The sequence below is a fragment of the Dendroctonus ponderosae genome, unplaced genomic scaffold (genome assembly GCF_020466585.1).
Source record: "Dendroctonus ponderosae isolate FM_Combo_2020 unplaced genomic scaffold, Dpon_F_20191213v2 Dpon_F_20191213_1, whole genome shotgun sequence".
Taxonomy (NCBI): Eukaryota; Metazoa; Arthropoda; class Insecta; order Coleoptera; family Curculionidae; genus Dendroctonus; species Dendroctonus ponderosae.
In genome coordinates, this window is record NW_026017110.1 from 50577934 (window position 1) to 50596642 (window position 18709).

Consider the following 18709-nt stretch of genomic DNA (forward strand, 5'->3'; position numbering starts at 1 on the left):
TAAGTTATATATGATGACATATCTTAAGTTACATGGAGTGTTAGACACTCCAACGATGTTAGATTTAAGAACCCGTAGATAAGTAGCAGTAGGAAATTTGTAAACTTAGCTGATAATAAATATGTTCAAATAGTAGAGGTAAGTGAAACACTAAAAATAACAAAGCTTTGGTAATATATTGAAAAACCTACACAAAGTCAGCCCCAAATTACTGGGCAGCGCTATTGGACTATAGCCATTGCATAGCTGCTTAAAAGGCACTCGCCCGGACCTTCAGGTTGCTCACTCACTCCATTAGCAATCTTTTGGTTCACAACTAAATACTCGTTAAATCTGCTTCGGAAGAATTCATCTATCATCTTGAGTGTCCCCAGAGTGTAGAAGCACATAAAGCATAAGAACAGCAAGCAGCGTAATAAAGAGAACATCCTCCAACGAAGTTTTATTAAGTTGTGAAGTCCAAATAGATGTAGTAAGCGGCGTTAATGGCTTGCTTCATCTGCGGCCAGCACACAAGCACAAAGCAAAGCAGCGTGTTGATAAAGACAAAGAGTTTGAGGTTCTCCAAACCCTCCTCAGAGCTGAGCCACCGGGAGAACGTCCCTCGTTCCACTACTTCTTGCTCCGTTTGGTTGCTTAGCTGCGATTTATTGTTCGTTTGCTTCTTCATGACGATCAACTAAACAAACTGAAACCCAAACGCGTTGGAGTGAACTCAATTGAATTAGTCAAAGATTTAAGCGCTTTATTAGATTGACTCCCAGTCCGGTTCGATAACATAATCTTTTTTCAAGGGCACCTTGGCCTTTTGCTTCAAGCTCCAAGGCGGTCTTTTCAAAGGAATGGAGCTGCCACTGGGTAGGATGCCGGTGATGTACAGGAAGTACAAGGTTTGGGCCGCAAACCAGACGATCAGCTTCAATGTGGCCCAGTTATGGACTTTTTTGCGTGGCGGCCAGCAAACAATCACACCTGCTAGAGATAATGGCTGGTTGAATTGCTATCGAAACTTTGCAGCTACATTGATGGTTACCTTTGGGCTGATCCTGCGGATTTCGCTCGCAGGATATCGGCGTCGACACTTTTTCATAGCGATGTTCGTTATTTTGCAGATTCAACTTGGATCCACCCTCAATGTTGGTCACAGACGCACAACTTCCGTTGTGAAATTGGGTTTTCACATACTTAAAATTGGCCGAACTCACACTTTTGACCGTGAATATGTCGAGACAGCTTGGTAGACGTTTAGGGCCTGTTTGGCTCTGGGCATCGTCAGAACGGCTCATTTTCCGCGCTTTAAGAGGCCACATGGGAATCTACTAGGGGATTTGGACACTTGACATTTTATTTGAGCGAAAAGAATATTTGCTGGTGGTAATGAAACGCAATTACTTGATGGAATTAAGTATTTATATATCTTTCTCGCCTCTTTGGTTCGCTCAATAATTCGGGAAACAAAAACATAACGTTCAGCTAAACAACCAAGCCAAGGAACAAATAGTTTATGATTTCGTGCACAAACAACAAAAGAAAATGAACTGGAAAAACCCATATCGGGCATTATGGATGTTGATGTGGCACTCGACTGAGGCCAGATTAACACCCATAATTTAGTAAAATTTTATACTCTCATTTGCCCTAATTTATTATATTATTCTCTTATAAAATAACCACTCGATATTAGTCTATTCAGGCAAAAATTTAGAATGTAATTTGATTTTTTGGTTGTGCCGTATTATAATCGATAGATCTCTAATTGCTTGAGTGAGTCGGCCATTAAATCACTCGTACTAAATCTAAATAGCCGACTTTGAAGACAATTTATCGAATTTAACATCGCAGATCTACGTAACATCTTTGACTATACAAGTATTTCTCTTAAAACTTAAACGTATTTTACAGTAATAATTGTTCTCGACTAATTCTAACCCACTTTTGATTGGTATATATAATTTATAGTTTTTATCACCTACTACGTTTAATTCGATAATAGTGTAACGGAGCAGAACAGTGAAACGGAACCGTTTTATCCAATTCAAATAAACCGTTTTCTTAAAATAGTTTCAATTCAATCACATACAAAGAGCAGGAAAAGTTTAAATTATCACAACGTTTTGATCTTACACTATTCAAAAAAGTACATTATTATCTAGGAATACAGTTTTACTCTAAGCGAAAGGAGTATTTTGTACATAACTTCTAGCTGTTTGATCAACCAAAGGCGGCAGCTAAGAGTAAATTCGGCGTTTTATGAGCCAAAATTGACGGTTGTATTTCCACTTAAACTGGGCTCAGTCCAAGGTTCCTTCGAAACAGCGCCAAAATTTCGTGCTTTAACAAAATAAGGAGTTTAAAAACCTACACAGGTTTAGGGATTTTTTTTGAAAATCAGTAGAAATCCTGATTAGTTCTACGTTTTCTTTGGCAAGCACACTGGGAGTTTTTCAGTGCTTCGCCAAACTTTCAGGCTTTTAACTAGGTACTTGAGTTGGAAAGTTGCGATTTTTTTCTGTTGACACGCCGAGTTTAAAGCAATTTCTTTCTTGGTCTTTAATGTGGAGATGCGAAGAGTTAGTTCGGGAGGTTTCAAAAAGTCGCAACATTTTTTATATGACTTTTTGTAAATTTTTGTTCAGGAGGTGCTCTGAAGCTTTATCCATATGTAGCCAAAAATTGCAGCCGATTGTCGGCTTTGATTTGAAAGTTGCGAATTTCTTCCTGTAGACACACCGACGTCAAAACAATAACTTTCATAGTCTTTGAAATGAAAAAAAATCCTGTTACTCTGGTGCTTTTACATAATCAAAACAATGTTTCACCTGTATGTGGATAAAGTTTAAGGCTGGTAATTGCTGCAGTTTGGGAGTTGCAAATTTTTATGTTAAAAGATGCGAAGAGTTAGTTTAAGAGGTTTTCAAAAATCGCAAAAATTTCTGATGCTTCTAATTTTTGTTCGGGAAGTGCTCTGAAGTTTTATCTATATGTAGCCAAAAATTGCAGCCGTTTTTCTGCTCTGATTTGGAAGTTACAAATTTTTTCCTGTAGACACGCTGTAGTCAAAGGAATTTCTTTCTTTGCCTTTAAATATTTTTTTTAAATCCTGTTACTCTGGTGCTTTCACCTGATCCGAACAATGAAGTTTCACCTATGAGTGGATAAAGTTTAAGCCTGGTATTTGCTGGAGTTTGGGAGTTGCCTCGACGGAATCTGGTTAAAATATCGGCATTTGTATGCTTTAATTTGGAAGTTGCGGATTTTCATAGCAAAACGTGTAGAAATGTTGCGGTTTTTTGAGCGGACACGCCGAAGCGAGAGCAATTTCGACTCAAGTCCGGGATTTTTTTTAAATGGCTTTTACTCATTACTCTTGATTATCTATGGTTAGTGTATTTATAAGTTTCACTTATGCGAAAATTCAGGCTTGCATTAATTAGCCCAAGTTTGGGAGTTGCAAATAACCGGGGATTTAAACCAATTCTCCAAAGTCGAAATTAGTTCTGATAGGTTGGAGTTTCTTATGAGTTCTGATTCACCATGACTTTCCCTGATTAATATCCATAGACTTGATCTGTGTGTGGGCGAAATATCAGACTGAGGTTCAATCTCAACTTCAAGGAAACGAAGCTATTTTAGACCAAGTTTTAGCAGTTTTTTAAACTGTTCCTTACTCTGGCCGGCCTTTGTTAGATCGACAACTCGATGAATTGAAATTGAAAAAATGTGAATAGCAGCAACCCACAACCTCCACATCCGCATTGGAAGAGAAACCGTTATGGAAAATTGCACTTTACCTAAGCTAAGTGAGATGGTCGGATGCCGCTGTTGCCACCGTTCACATAACACGAACAACATACACTAAAAAACTGATCTAATCACTACTAAAATCAATTCTCTGCATTGCTTTTGTCACAGTCTTCGCTGGATCTGATCCTTTTTACAAATATACAAACCGGGCCACGAACGATCCGCAACAAGTCGATTATCTCGTTGGTGTTCATGTGTTCCACCTCTTCATCATTCACCTAACAAAGGTTTCGTATGGATAAAAACCGGGGTTCTGAAATGAAAACTACTTACTTTGATTATGCGATCTCCTGGTCTTATTCGGCCATCTTTCGCCGCCACTGAATCTGCATAAACTGCGCTCACGTAAGTGACTCCGGCTGCTCCCTGAAGACTGAACCCTAGGCGGCTGTTCCAGCCTCTGTTCAGTTCAATAGCAAGTATCTGATGGGAGAATACAAAAAAATTGGATTTTTTAGCCTTCACAAGGGGAGTGGTTTAACTCACCTCAAACTCGTCCTTCATGGGGGCCACTTTCTCGACGTTTTCAGTCTTGATCTCGGGTTTGTCCGCATGCTTACTAGAACTACTGGAGTCTTTTTTCAGAATTCCTTTTTTCCGCTTAATCGTGTCAGTCTCTTCTTTTTGAGTGGGTTGGCCTCCCTTTGAGGCCTCCATGCAAGGGGGATGCGCCGATTGGTAAGCCGGGTTCTTATAACTACAGTTTATGTCATTGAAAAACCTTCAAGGATTTTCATTAGACAAACGTATAGCTTACCTAAAGGCGGCTTTATTTGAAGGAATATGTGGCATGCTGGCGGGTTCTTTCGGGTAACCATCGGTTTGATCGCCCTCGGGACCGGCGCCTTCTTCGGGGCCTGTAATTAGTCGCAGGTTAATAAACAGCCGAAACTGGCCTTTGGTGAATTTGTGGGCAATGTCCTACCTAGGTTGTAGGCAAGGTTGGGGGCGTCCAGAACCTCTGGATCCAGATTGTTCAATTCGTAGGCATTGTGAGCGAGTGAGAAGTTGAAGCGGGGCTTTCGGGCCGCCACTGGAGTTTGATTCGGATTGTACAGATCCAGGGTGTTGGGCCTGGAATTTCAACCAATCACCACTCATTCCAATGACTGGCTACTCAGCAGGAAATAGCTGGAAAGGATACATACTCGTACCTTGCCGGCCTGTCCAAGTCCTCATCATCAATGGTGAAGAGCGAGTTGACAGAGTCCTCGTCAAACAGTTTGCACTTGACCATCCCCTCATGGAACTGCTCCTCCGGTATGATGTACCTGGTGGCGGAGTCTTGGGAGGCGTCGCTAGGATAGTGCTGTCTGCGCAGCCTTCTAGGCGAAGAAGTGGGCGACAAAGACCTGCGGGCCGCTACTTGCTGGTGGCAAGGAAGGAGCTTGCGCGCCGCAATATCATGCAACATGTCCACGGCCTCTTGCCTGGAAAGTAGGCGAGTTCACAAGTTTTCGGCACTAGAAAAGGCTGACCCAACCTCAAGTTGGCTTTTTTGGAGAAGGAGCTGCGCGGTGATCCTTCAGTGGGGCTCAAAGTGGTCACGGGGGTTTGGGGCGAGTCCCGGTAGAGCCTCAATTTGACTCTATCCCCGCATATCCGCAGATATTGAACGGCCTGCTCGTGGCTCATCGGAAATATCTCCACATCGTTCACCTGATGAGCAAAATGAGGAAACCATTTTGACATCGTAGATTTCCGGCAAAATTACCGCAATGATTCGATCGCCAGCCTTCAAGCGGCCATCAGTCAGGGCAGGTTCTCGCAACAAATCCCGCACATAGTGCCCCAAAGCGCTGTCATCCTCCTTGCGCAACGTGAACCCCAAAGTGCCCCGAATCTTGGTCAAGACAACCTCGAACTCCTGAAAACCAACCAGCTTAGTTGAGCCTTTTTTGATCCAACTAGTCCTACCCCATGATAGTAATCATCCTCCGGATTGGTGCCGTAGTAGCTGGAAGAGAGGGTTAGGCTGTTGGGCGGCTCCCTACGCATGGGTGGAGGCGGCGGCACTTCCGAAATGGGGCTGACACAGTGGAGCACTTCTGGGGGCGGCCGGCACACCTTCAGCTCCACCTGATTGGTGGCGGTTCGGAGCACTTCAAGGGCCTCCTGCAAAGAGCGGCAGAGAGCTGGTTAATCAGCCCTCTCAACTCCAACACTGGCAAAACCTTACGTAGTTGCTGAGGCCTGTTAGAGGCACCCCATTGGCTTCCAGTAGGAGATCGCCGACATTGAGCAGGCCGCAAGCGGAGGCAGGCTGATGGGGAAAGAGGCGTTTGATGCGCACCAAACCCGGCCAGGAGCCGCCACTTTCTATGCCACCGGCTACGCTCAGCCCCAATCCTCTTGAGCCCTTGTTGAGTTTTACCGTAAACGTGCTTTCTGCAAAGGGAAGGGTTTACTACCCAGATGAGAGAGAGGAGGAGACTGTAGGCTTACCTGGCGTGATGAAGGGATAGCAGGAATGCGCCTCCAGATGATGATGGCACTGATCTAGATCGTGATCAGGCAGGGGCGGCGCAAATTCTTCCTCAGGGGAGCGTTCCGACCCGTAGCCCTGATCCTGGCACTGGGAGGTTTGAGCGTCGGAGAATTTCCAATGCAAAGGAGCGCCGTCGCCCAATGGAGGAATCCGTTGGTTCTTCAAAGGGCCCCCCGATCAATGCCAAAGCCCCGCTAGTGACTACCACAACGTACCTCATCTAGTGGAGGTTGTTCTTCGTCCTCACAGTGATGGCTGCTGGCGGAGTCCGGATCGTCTAAGTAGCTGGGCAGGCTGCCGCCGCTTCCGTCGCCCTGATGCCTCCCTTTTCCATTGCAAATACTGCCGCTCGACTGCGAGCGTCGTCCTGCAACAATGCATTGACTTGCAACCGCCCTTTCTTCGTCCCTCGGGAAACCTTCTTACCTGAAAGACCTTTGGTGGAGTGTCGGCTGACGTTCGCGCCCATTACGTGGCTCACATGGCCACTTTCCTTCCGGTTTGCGCTCTTTTCGCTGAGTATCTTCCTAGAGGATGCGGGCTCTTCATCGGGCTTGGAGGCGGAGAGGCGACGCACCAGCTGCAGTAAGTCGCAGCTCCGATTGGGCGATTGTTTTGGGCGGATCAGATGGCCTGAAATAGAGCAACGGTTTATATTGTAGTTTTAAAGTGACGTCAGTCTGGTTTTCTTCGCGCTTAAGAGGGTCAAGATGGCGTAAGAAACGGCGCCTGTTTTTTTTTTAGGATTTATAACTCTGACTCTGTTCGAAGTTGAGTGGATGGCGGTGAAGAAATGCACTTGAGACGGAATTTTGTCACTTTTGCCTCAAGTGGATTTTATAGCGTGTTTAATATTTTTGGCCACCTTCTCGCTTGGGTCTTGGATGTTGATGAATTGAATTCGACCAGTTTGAGGCGTTCAGTGAACAGGCTGTGGAAATTTCAATTTTTCATTGGCAGTTTGCGAGGAGTTGTAATTTTTTAAACAGAGTTTGAATATATAATCAGGCACTGCCCGCTCTGGTTTGGATGTTTCTGAAAAATCGTTGAAATCTCCGATGTTGCTCGAATTTAGTCAGTTTGAAGCTTAATGTTTAGTTAAGGCTTTGGAAAGGGAGGCTTCTGCAAAATCGTTGAATGCTCAGGATGTTTTCCAAATTTGGTCAGTTTGGGGCCTAATGCTTAATGAGCGCTTTGTAGGAATTTCGTTCTTTTACTTAAAGCTTTTAATGAGTTACGAATTTTTTATGTAAATTATGAGCAAACAGCCTTTTTCCGCTCTTGTTTAAAGAGTTCTGAAAATCTTTAAGTCCCCAGATTTCGGCCAAAATTGGTCAGTTTGAAGCTTAATGCTTAATTAACGCTTTGAAAAAGTTTTAGTTTTTTATTCGAAGTTTTTGGGAAGTTGCGATTCGGAAATTAATAACTTTTCGCTTTTGTTCGGAGGCTTCTGGAAAATCGTTGAGTTTTCAGGATGCTTCCCAAATTTGGTGAATTTGGAGCGTAATGCTTAATGAGCGCTTTGCAGGAATTTCGGGTTTTTACTTGAAGTTTGTAAGGAGTTACCATTTTTCAGGTAAATTATGAGCAAACAGTCTCTTTCCGCTCTTGTTTAAAAACTTCTGAAAAATTTGTAAGTCATCAGATTTTGGGCAAATTTGGTCAGTTTGAAGATGAATGTTTAGTTAACGTTTTGAAGAATTTTTAGTTTTTCATTGTAAGGTTTCGGGGAGTTGCGATTTTTTAATTCCCAAATATGGTCAGTTTGGGGTCTAATGCTAAATGAGCGCTTTGCAGGAGCTTCTGGTTTTTACTTTTGGCCAAATTTGGTCAGTTTGAAGCTTAATGTTTAATTAATGTTTTGAAGAAGTTTTAGTTCTTCATTCGAAGTTTTTAGAGAGTTACGATTTTTTAAACAGCGATTGGGAAATTAATAACTTTTCGCTTTTGTTCGGAGGCTTCTGGAAAATCGTCGAGTGCCCAATGCAATCGTTCCCAAATTTGGACAGTTTGGGGCCTAATGCTAAATGAGCGCTTTGCAGGAATTTCAGGTTTTTACTTGAAGTTTGTAAGGAGTTGCTATTTTTCATGTAAATTATGAGCAAACAGCCTTTTTCCGCACTTGTTTAAAGAGTTCTGAAAAATCTTGAAGTCCCAGATTTTGACCAAATTTGGTCACTTTGAGGCTTAATGGTTTTTGGGGAGTTGCGATTTTTTCAACAGCGATCGGGAAATGAATTACTTTTTGCTTTTGTTAGGAGGCTTCTGGAAAATCGTTGGGTGCTGTAGATGTTTCTCAAATTCGGTTAATTTCAAGCTTAATACTTTGTTAACGCTCTAGAGAAATTTCAGTTTTTCAGTAGAAGTTTTTAAGGAGTTACTATTTTTTATATAAATTATGAGTGATCAGCCATGTCCCGCTCTTGCTTAAAGACTTCTAAAAATTGTTTAGTACTCAGATTTTCCCAAATTTGGTCAGATTGATAATTAGTATTTAGTTAATGCTCTACATACTTTTCAGTTTCTCTTTGGAAGTTTATGAGAAGTTGTGATTTTTTAAACAAAGGTTTTTTTAAACATCAGCTTTTCCTCGCTTATAGTTGAAATCACCTCAAAAATTATTGCGGATTCGGATATTGCTCAAATTTGGTCAGTTTTGGGCCTAATGCTTCGTAAAAACTATATGGAAACTTCAGGTTTTTATTGAAAGTTTGTGAAGAGTAGCGATTTTCTAAGCAAAGTTTCAATAATCACTTATTTTCGGCTTTTGTTTGGAAGCTTCTGAAAAATTGTTGATGAAGCTCGGATGTTTCTCGAATTTGGTCAGTTTGGAAGTTAATGATCAATATGCGCTCTGTGAAAGTTTGAATCTTTTATTAAAATTTTTTGAGGAGTTCCGATTTTTTAAACTAAACTTCAATAATCAGCTATTTTCCGCTCTTGCTTGCGGGCTTCTGAACAATGGTTGAACGCTTGGATATTGATTAAATTTGGTCAGTTTGGGACTTGATGTTTGGCTAACGTTGAGTAGTAAAGTTTAAATTTTTCATATAAAGTTTTTGAGGAGTTGTGGTTTTTTAAACATCCATTGAGAAAGCAACTATTTCCCGCTCTTGTTTGAAGGGTTCGGAAAAATGGTTGAGTGCTCGGATGTTACTCAAATTTTATCAGTTTCGGGCCTAATAGTTATCTAATGGTCTGAAGAAATTTCAGTTTTTCTTTGAAAGATTTTAAGGAGTTCTCATTTTTAAAACAAAGGGTCGATAATTCGTCATATTGCTTTCTGGTTTAAAGGCTTCTGAAAAATTGCTGAGTACTCAGATGTCGGTGAAAATTAGTCAGTTTGAGGCCTAATATTTATATTACACTATGAAGAAATTTCAGTTTTTTGTTGGTATTTTGTAAGGAGTAGCAATTTTTTGGGCAAGGATTGAGTAGTCAGTTATTTTCCGCTCTTGTTTGGAGGCATCTGAAAAATTGTAGAGCCCTCAGATGTTGCTTAAATTTAAATATTTTGAAGCCCAAATCTTACTAAACTCTATAGAGGAATTCCAGTTGTTTATTGGAAGTTCGTGAGGAGTTGCGATTTTTTCAAACAAAGTTTGAGTTTGCCGCTGGTGGCCGCTCTTATTTGGAAATTTCTAAAAAATAGCTTCCTACACAGATATTGCTCATGTTGGGTGAGTTTGGAGTCTAATGTTTCGTAAACATTATGGTGAAGTTTCAGGTTTTTATACGCACTCTGTCGGGAGTTGTAATTTTTTAAACATAAGTTGAGTAATCAGCCTTTTCCGTCCTTGTTCGGAAGCTTCAGAAAAATCGTTGAGTGCTCAGATGTTGCTCAAATTTGGTAAGTAGATTTTCATAAATCCTGGAGGCAAATCAAGTTTATTTTTCGCTCTAAAAGATTATGTGACACTTCTTCCAGTCGGGTTTGCCAAATTGTTTAAATACGACGAAATATGGTCGAATTCGTTCCGGCCTAATGAAATTTCCGGTTGCGATCAACAAGAAAAGTAACTAATTTGACCAACTTCCCGTTCCCCAACTAGACAATGGACCCGAAATCGAATCGATGCGGTAAAAATGTCGACAGACGACGCAAATTTTAATAATAAATCGACCGTTAATGCTTATCGAATGCATAAAATCGCCATCCTAACACCAGATTCATGCTAATGGAACATGGGCCAAAGTTGCCATCAATTTCCACATTTAATCGACACTCGCTTGGAAAACTTTCCCCCGTTCTTGCATTAAATTGGCCAATTTACTCCCTTTAATGGTTCCACTGAGGATGGCCGCGATATCGGGCCGAAACGTCGCGTTGCAACTGTAATGAATCAGGCCCGTAGCAGTTGCACGAAGTAAATATCGTTTCTGGGTCGCAACGGAAATGCCCAAGTTGAAATCGATACCACTATAAAAGCCTCAGTCGGTGTTGTTTTTTCCCATTTTTTTTTTTTTTTCGTTTTATTTCCCCACCAGAGGCCCGAGAATGGCCCTCAATAGGCGCTCTTTTAGCGAGGTTTTTCCCAAACAAAATACTCTTTGCGCGGAATGGAAAGACGCTCTTAGACCGTTCAAAAGCCTTTGACTGCGTCTACCATGAGCAAGATAAGACTGATAGTTATAATTTACTTTAATTAGATAACATGTTGTTAATTATTTGTTTGTCCTCTGATGTGGTCAAGCTTTGGTTTTGAATGCGATTTCAATGTCCCTAATGTGTACAGAGTGGCCCAATTTCGAATGGTTGGGTTATTTGCAAGAAAAGCGAATATTTTTTTCTGATTTCAGTGGCTCACCGTAATTTGCCGCCACGTTTCTCAGGACCCGCAAAACGGAAAACCAACATTACTCATATTTATATAGTGTTAAATTTGGCCGAAATTTGCAACAATCAGCCTTGGACCGAATCGCTCCAAACTAGACCGAAAAACCTGAAGATGACTAGGACCGCAGGCTCGAAACCTTGATGGAAACCGTGCGAATTCAATCCCGATTTGTTCAAGACCTTGAGCCAATCACGAGCTTTGAAATAACCAATGAAAAATTATTTAAATACAGCGGCCGATTTTTCGCGTGCGTATTTCGTGATGTGCCAAAGGCTTTTGACTAGGTAGATGTAGCTTACCGAATTGAATATCCAGCATTTTTGGCCACTAATCCAGCTCACGATATGCAACTTTGCACTGGGTTAAACTGCAACGGGATAATGTTTCTGTATACAATCGAACGGAACCCTCAGGGTTGTGACTGGGCACGAGTCAGAAGTGCAAGTGATTCATCGAATGTCAGGGTGAAAACGGCCTTAAGTGGTGAGTCACCCTTAAAACATTTCGGACATAAAAGTCCATAGATTTCAAATTGGGCCTGTCGAGTGGCCGACCCATGACCATGGACACTATTTTAGAAAGGCCATTTGAAATTATTGTGCCCAGACACAACAACAAAACGATTGTGTTCGTTCGATTGTCTGAAGGTACCCACCATGGGATTTTCGGGATAGATCAGTGGGACACATTTTACTGGACACTATTCACAAAACAGCCAAAAACAACTGGACTGGGTCTACATGCGCGACGAATTAAAAAAATATATATAAAAGAACCAGCACTTTATATGGTACTGAACGAGAATGGCTACCTGCACTCAAGAGCGGCGTTCTGAAGAATCTAAATAGTAAATTCCACGGGCTGTGTTGGCTGGGTCACCGTTTGGTTCTCTGCTGGTAAAAGGTACCCATTGGCCACGTTGCCGAGGGTTTTCTTCAAATGTTTCGTGCTTCTTCATGTCCAGGACGATGGGGGTTTTGAGTGGTTGGATCAATGCCGTTTTCCATAAACCTTCTGGGGGTTTTTTTAGCGAAAATATGCGGGGCTTGAAGAGATTCGTATCAGGAGACTTTTAGTGCTTTATTGTTTTTCCGAAAAAGTGCCGGTTTTTGAGGTGGAAGCTGCACTTGCTTCAAGCATGAAATGGTGCTGCAGAAACAAAAATTTGCCAAATCTTCTAAGTGTAAAAAGTGAATTGTTGCGCTTCAAGCTTTAATTTTTTCGGAGCACTTTTCCTCGATTAATTGGCCAATAAATTTGGTGCTACCAAAGTGAGTAGGGTGCTACCGGCATTGTTCTATAAGACTTTGCTGCGATTGGCGAAGTCTGGCAACGTTTATCTCATTACCCTGATTAGTTTGTAAAAAAGTGGGGACAACAATGGTCTCACTGACTTAGTTTACATGCTTTTCAGGCAAATGTGAAAACTAATTTGCTTATACAATGGCGATTATTAATTAATTTTAGGCAAATTGCACCGAACGCGATTAATGGCGCATACTTTCACTACAAAAAACCATTCACTTGATCTGACCGCGGAGTGCAAAATCAAATGCATTTCTTCAGGAAAACGGGCGTGGATTAGGCAATTTGAAAATTCCACTTTCGTAACAGATGGCAGACAAGCCCGAATCGTGTCCGACAATGAAAAATTGCGAAAATCGACAAGCCACAAATGCTGATTGATGGCTCTATTATGGCCCCTTTTTTCACATCAAAACCCTTCAATCACAGCAACTTCATTTCGGCTCGGGAATAAACCGGCCGGTTTTTATTCGGCGAAAACTTATGCCAATTTGCCGGTAATTCTAAGCGGTTTTTACGGGGATTAGAGCAAAAAATTCTCTTTTGAGTGACTGTTTAGGTGCTCGAAAAATTGACGATTTGGGCAACTTTTCTTCGATAAAACGCTCTAATTAGCCTTCCTGGCAACTTTCCTTCACATGGAAAGTTTTCCATTAAATTTCCTGACACGTTATCGATAGCCCAGAGTTGGATCAACTTTTCCAACTGCAAATTGCGCCGCTTGAGCCAAACGAAAATCACTTTTCCAACTGCGTGCTATTTAGTGGTTTTCTCGGATTGTGCACGTCAAATTTTTGCAGAATATCTCGACATTTTCACCAAGCTTCTTTCGCTCTTTGAATAAATTTGCGGGCAGTTTGGCAGTTTGAGGCCAAATTTCGTGGCTAACTAGGGGCGGTTTTACGCTAGCCGCCATTAGGCCGCAAGGGTTTATCGATAAAATAAACCAAATGCCACCTAAATGTTGATGAAAAATTGGAAAACTGCCAGACGGTATCAGCCAAAATTGGTTTAAGTAGTTTGTGGGAAATTCAGCTTCCAGCACGTGGGCAAAGTTTTGAAAAATATTTAAAAATCCTCTCAAAACAATCCAATAAATTAAACGCTCAAAGGGGCTCAATTAATATCTGCTGGTCCCAATAAGGGACCACAAAAGAACCTCCAAACAAACGCCTGCTTGACTTTGAGGGCACATTTTGCCCTCAAAATCCGCAGTTTGAATTGGCCTTACAATAATAATAATGTGGGAGGCAATAAATCAAACTCACCCTAGCAAATCTCGGTGCAGAAACCGGCTCTTGGACTTGGAGGAGGTTTCAAAAGAAAGCACACAGAAACTTGCCGAAATTACGCGATTTTTCGGAAAAATTAGACACTTGGTTCTTTTGGCTCAAGTGGGAAAACTGTGGAGGAAAAATGGGCAACGAGGCAGGGCGAAAGAGGCGAGGTCCGATAGAGCGCCGCGTTGCCAGCTCAGCTCCCCAAGAAGTTTGGAAGTGAACCACAAAACCTTCAATGTGCACTCAAACCAATACGGGCAGCTTAAACACGCCTGAGACAAAAACGGCATTTTTTTCGTTTCCTGTTTAAAAAGGAAGTCGACCTTTTTAAAAGGTCTGAGCCCCGTGATTGAAGACACCAGGGAATTAATGCTTGACTTGGCAACATCTGCAGGATGGCGACAGTTTTCCTGTGGAAAGTGCGGCGTCGCAGGCCCTATTCGAGCCTGATTCGAGCTGCAGGAAGCTTCAGATTGGAACGCGGCAAATCGTTATTCCGGAGCACTTTCGGCCGCCCTTTCCAGCCTGCCCGCCCGACTTACCGCTGTCCAGATGGGAAAAGTTGACGCTCTTGCACTGGCCGCCCCTACTTTCACTGTCCGGCTCCTTCACTGTGCAGTTGTTGTTCTCGTCCAGTAGGCGGCGACTCCGCTTGTCTGAGGACGGAGCGTGCAGGATGCGCTCGAAAGGAAAAACGTCGCTCTTTGAGTGGAACAAATTGCGCGGACCCTGCTCAACTCTACAAGAATAAAAGATTAGGTTCGCCTTCCTCCAAAAGCCGAGCTGCGGAATACCTGGAAGAGTTTCCTTGCAAGTCCCCGGGGCCTCGACGCCTATCGGCCTTTCTGAGGCTCTCAGCACTGAGCACTAAAATGCCTGCCCGGCTTTGCCTCAGAACGTACTTTTTCGGCTGGGCCAGCTCTGTGATCTGAAAATTCGACTCTTGAACGTTTGGGGCTGTTCTGAGCTCTGAGCGCTTACCTCCAAGTTGCTGGGCTTGTGGCAGGCGACGGTCTCAGCAGTGGCAAGACGCGCATCCAGACGCTTGTTGGGGTCCAGGTTCTGAGCTCGCTCCTTGCTCAGAATGTTCATGTATCCGTCCTTCTCAGCGCGCTTCCTGCTGGCCTCCAAATCGAAGTTTCGCAGGCTTTTGCGCAACAAATCGTCGCTTCTGGATCGCCGATGGTACGGCCTGGATGGCTTCTTGTCCTGCACTTTGGGCTTTACTTTAAAAACACTTTCCATTAGTGTCTGTTCCTGTTTCGGTACCAAACGCACCAACCTTTGATATCCAGAACGTCGCTTCGCGACTTTTTCAACCCAAACCCCTGCTGGGGGTCTACAAAACCATCATTATCCAGAAAACCTTCTTTGAGTAGTCGTTTAGTACTAACCTAGAGGTTTTTCAGGCTGCCGCTGGACCTTTACCTGGAACACTGGTGGGGATTTTGGCCTAAAGGCCGCAGTGTCACTGCGGCAACGCTGGATGTCTTTGAGTAGAGGCTGTGCAGACGATCTGTCGTTCAAAGCTCATGTTGAGCAGCTTGGACTCTTTCCGGTGGCGCTTACCTGCAGTTGGTGAGTTTCCTTTCCAGGTTGGCGCTTCTGGAGCGCTGCAGGAACGACGATGCCTGTCCAGACTTCCAGCTCTGCCGCTCGGTGGTTCCATTATCGAGAGTTTCCACTGCAAGATCAGGGATTAGTTGATGGTGAGGTTTGGGGGAAGCCTGGGGAATACCTAGAAGCTTTCCCTTGGAGTTGAAGAGCTGGATGGTGGGCAGGGCGATGTGGGGGGAAGATTTAGAGGTGGAAATCTCCCATTTCCAGTTGCGGGGTTTGCTGAGCTGCAAACAGATCACCTCGTTGACGTATCGGTCGATTTCGCTCATTTTTTGCTCCTGGGTTTGAAAAAATGTATCTTGAAGTCTGCTAAAAAGGGCTAAAAGTCAGGTTTATTGTTCTTCAATTGCACTTTTTTGCTCATGACTTGGTGAGTTTTTACATGAGATTTGCAAGCGAAAAAAATGTGAACAATTCCAGTTTTTTGAATAATTGCGCAAAGTTTGATATTTTGGAACGCAGCTCTATGCACGCTGATCGTTTTTTGTATATTTTGAGAACTATTTAGAGTTCTACAGAAGTCTCGAATTTATAAACGGCATGACCAGTATATTCGCGATATATGCTCAAACTCAAACTTGGAAAAAAATTGTTGAGAGTTTACGATTTTTAGCCCACGATTTTTTCGTTATTATTGACCCAAACACTTAAAAAATGCACATTTCAGACCTTCTCACGTCGAAAGGAGTCGATTGAGCACAAAAAATGCGTGTGAAATTTTGATTTTTGACGAAAATTTTTCCAAGCTCTACATGAACGAAAGCAAAAACTTCTTTTGCAAAAAAAAGTTTCAGTTCTGAAATAATATATATTTTTGGCACATTTTAAGGGTTTTTTGAGAGTTCACAATTTTTGGCTCACGATTTTTTTCTTATTATTGACCCAAACACCTTAAAAATGCATATTTAATACCTTCTCACGTCGAAAATAGTTGATTGAGCCCGCATGTGAACATTTTTTTAAGACTAACAAACCCAAACAAACCTAACCTAAACCAACCAAGACGAATAGAAACCTGTACAAGGCTAGCAAACTAATAAATCATGTATTTTATGCGTATTTATATAGGGTGGCCCAAACTGGGACGGCCAGATTTTAATAGTTACATATAGATAATAGCTTCTGCGCCACTGGAAAAAAATGCATGTAAAACCCCAGTTAGAAGCACCATTATTTCCTACGTTCCCCAAAAGTTACTTTTGCAAACATAAAAGCTGCCTAATTAGAATTAATTTGAAAGAGTTTTTTCAGAAATTGCGTTTTTAATCAGAAAATGTTATTTTTGTCAAAAACCGCTCATTTAAGATCTTTTCACTAAGAGCACCTTTTCAACGTAGAAATCAATGGGCTTTGGAAAAATTTGCTGCATAGAATTGCAGAACTAAAAAAGTTTTTCCGGGAAATTTGAAACATACAGGGCGTCGATAATACCACTCGAATTTGTTGAAGCGCATTTGAGGTTGCCTGAATGAGAAAACTCGAAAGTTTGGTGATCTTTGCGTTGCGTCAATTTCTGCTGGGACACCCTGTAGACGCTCTCTCAGTATCATGTAATGTCACCAAAGTATTCCTTTGGTGACAGCAAAGTTTAAAATTAACACGTTTCGCACTGTACAGGATGGCCCAAGTTTAAGCCGCATACTTTTCCAGTGGTAATGCTGATGCCTTTAAAAATAGCGCAAATTCTTTGTGCCAATATCACAACGCACATTCAGCGAAATACTGGGTGTTAAAGATTTAACTTTTTTGCAGTTGCTTTTTTGTAATTGTGCTAGACTACTGAAATTTTTGAGTGTGGGATTATTTTGCTCCTAACTGCTGCGGTAGTGCAGCAAATAGTGGATCGGGAGCATTTTTCGAAAGCCCATTGATTTCTACGCTAAAAAAGTGCTCTTAGTAAAAAGCTCTCAAATGATCGGTTCTTGATAAAAATAACATCTCCTGATCAAAAACGCTATTCCCGAAAAAACCATTCAAATTAAATCTAATTAGGCAGATTTTATAACATTTGCAAAAGTAACTTTTGGAGTACGTAGGAAATAATGGTGCTTCTAACTGGGGTTTTACATGCATTTTTTTCTAGTGGTGTAGAATCTATTCTGGTATAGCTTATAATACGCATTAAATATATGATTTGTTAGTTTGCTAGCCTTGTACAGGTTTCCATTTGTCTTGGTTGGTTTTGGTTAGGTTTGTTTGGGTTTGGTAGTCTTAAAAAAAATTCACATCCGTGTTTTTTGTGCTCAATCGACTCTTTTCGACGTGAAAAGGTCTGAAATGAGCATTTTTAAGGTCTTTGGGTCAATAATAAGGAAAAAATCGTCGGCTGAAAATCGTGAACTCTCGATGTGAGAAGGTCAGAAATGTGCATTTATAAAGTGTTTGGGTTATTAATAAGGAAAAAATCGTCGGCGAATAATCGTAAACTCTCAAAAAACCCTTAAAATGTCTATTATTCTAGCATGTTTTTCAATTAGTTCGATGCATTCCTCGCGTCCGGGAGCGGAAAATGATGCAAAATTAAAGGCATTTTGAGAAAATGTTTGTTTATTTTTTTAAATCGATCCCCACCCTTGGAAAAATTCGACAAAAATAAAAAATTTCACATGCATTTTTTTGTGCTCAATCGACTCCTTTCGACGTGAGAAGGTCTCAAATGAGCATTTTTAAGGTGTTTGGGTCAATAATAAGGAAAAAATCGTGGGCTGGAAATCGTGAACTCTCAAAAATTAACACCTCATATAATTTTTGATTTAATAATTTAAAATTTACATAATAAATTTGATTTTTTTTAACAACGGCGAGGCATCAGAATCTTTTAATTAAATCAGCCATTTTCCATATAGGGTGTTTAAGCACGGTGCTGCGTTCCAAATAGCCCACTTTTCCCAGTCTTTGGCTTTAAGTAGCCGAAATCTTCCTCGGCTAAAATATTCTTGTTTGGAGCACTTAAATTGTTTTTTAAACGCATTGGGAGCCTTAACAGTCCAAACGCGAAACGACGCATAAAAGCGCACTTTTTCAACTCTTAAAAACTCCGTTCTAGGCGGCTCACCTCAACCAAAGTGCTTCACTAATCCAATTCCAAAGACCAATCCAGGCGCTGGCACTAGAAAAACACTGCCGTTCTTATACACGCACTTTTCCCGAACTATTTCGCGCCTAACCCGAACCAACACTCATTGCCTTTTTTTTTCGTGCGGATTTTTCGCCACCAACGACAAAATAACAGTAACAAGAGAAAATGTTCGATCGAAAATACCTGACTTTTGGCAAACGGACCGCATTATTGGATCGGATCGGTGGTCGGATTTTTTGGCACCGCGACAACGAATTGGGAGTTTTGTGGACGCCGCTCAGGCTTTCGATAAAGC

The 18709-nt window shown here is 41.8% G+C and overlaps 1 protein-coding gene across 5 annotated transcripts; it reads right to left on the bottom strand.

The window, feature by feature from the left end:
- Positions 1 to 1392: 1392 nt before the first annotated feature.
- Positions 1393 to 18611, bottom strand: LOC109538776. 5 transcript variants are annotated; one of them, XM_019906159.2, is made up of 21 exons: positions 18391 to 18611; positions 15454 to 15613; positions 15285 to 15399; positions 15110 to 15231; positions 14998 to 15054; positions 14697 to 14941; positions 14510 to 14643; positions 14258 to 14454; positions 6719 to 6925; positions 6508 to 6659; positions 6250 to 6451; positions 5984 to 6192; positions 5722 to 5919; positions 5519 to 5671; positions 5288 to 5463; positions 4953 to 5234; positions 4730 to 4878; positions 4562 to 4661; positions 4291 to 4501; positions 4078 to 4227; positions 1393 to 4022 (listed from the first exon to the last, which is right to left on the bottom strand). In XM_019906159.2, exons 2-21 carry the CDS (start codon positions 15602 to 15604, stop codon positions 3885 to 3887), a joined length of 3348 nt encoding a protein of 1115 aa, XP_019761718.1. In that variant the 5' UTR covers positions 15605 to 15613; positions 18391 to 18611; the 3' UTR covers positions 1393 to 3884. The 5 variants fall into 5 exon arrangements, with proteins under 5 accessions (XP_019761718.1, XP_019761716.1, XP_019761719.1 ...); XM_019906157.2 differs by having other exon boundaries at positions 15454 to 15641; XM_019906160.2 differs by having other exon boundaries at positions 4959 to 5234; positions 15454 to 15644.
- Positions 18612 to 18709: the final 98 nt, after the last annotated feature.

What these genes read in the sequence shown, in the direction of transcription:
- LOC109538776 (XM_019906159.2), bottom strand. Translation starts at nt 15,604, where the DNA reads ATGAGCGAAATCGACCGATACGTCAACGAGGTGATCTGTTTGCAGCTC. An exon ending in TTGCAAGGAAACTCTTCCAG is followed by an intron (nt 14,455 to 14,509) that starts GTATTCCGCAGC and finishes TTATTCTTGTAG; the next exon opens with AGTTGAGCAGGGTCCGCGCA. An exon ending in GACAGGCCGGCAAGGTACGA is followed by an intron (nt 4,879 to 4,952) that starts GTATGTATCCTT and finishes TTGAAATTCCAG; the next exon opens with GCCCAACACCCTGGATCTGT.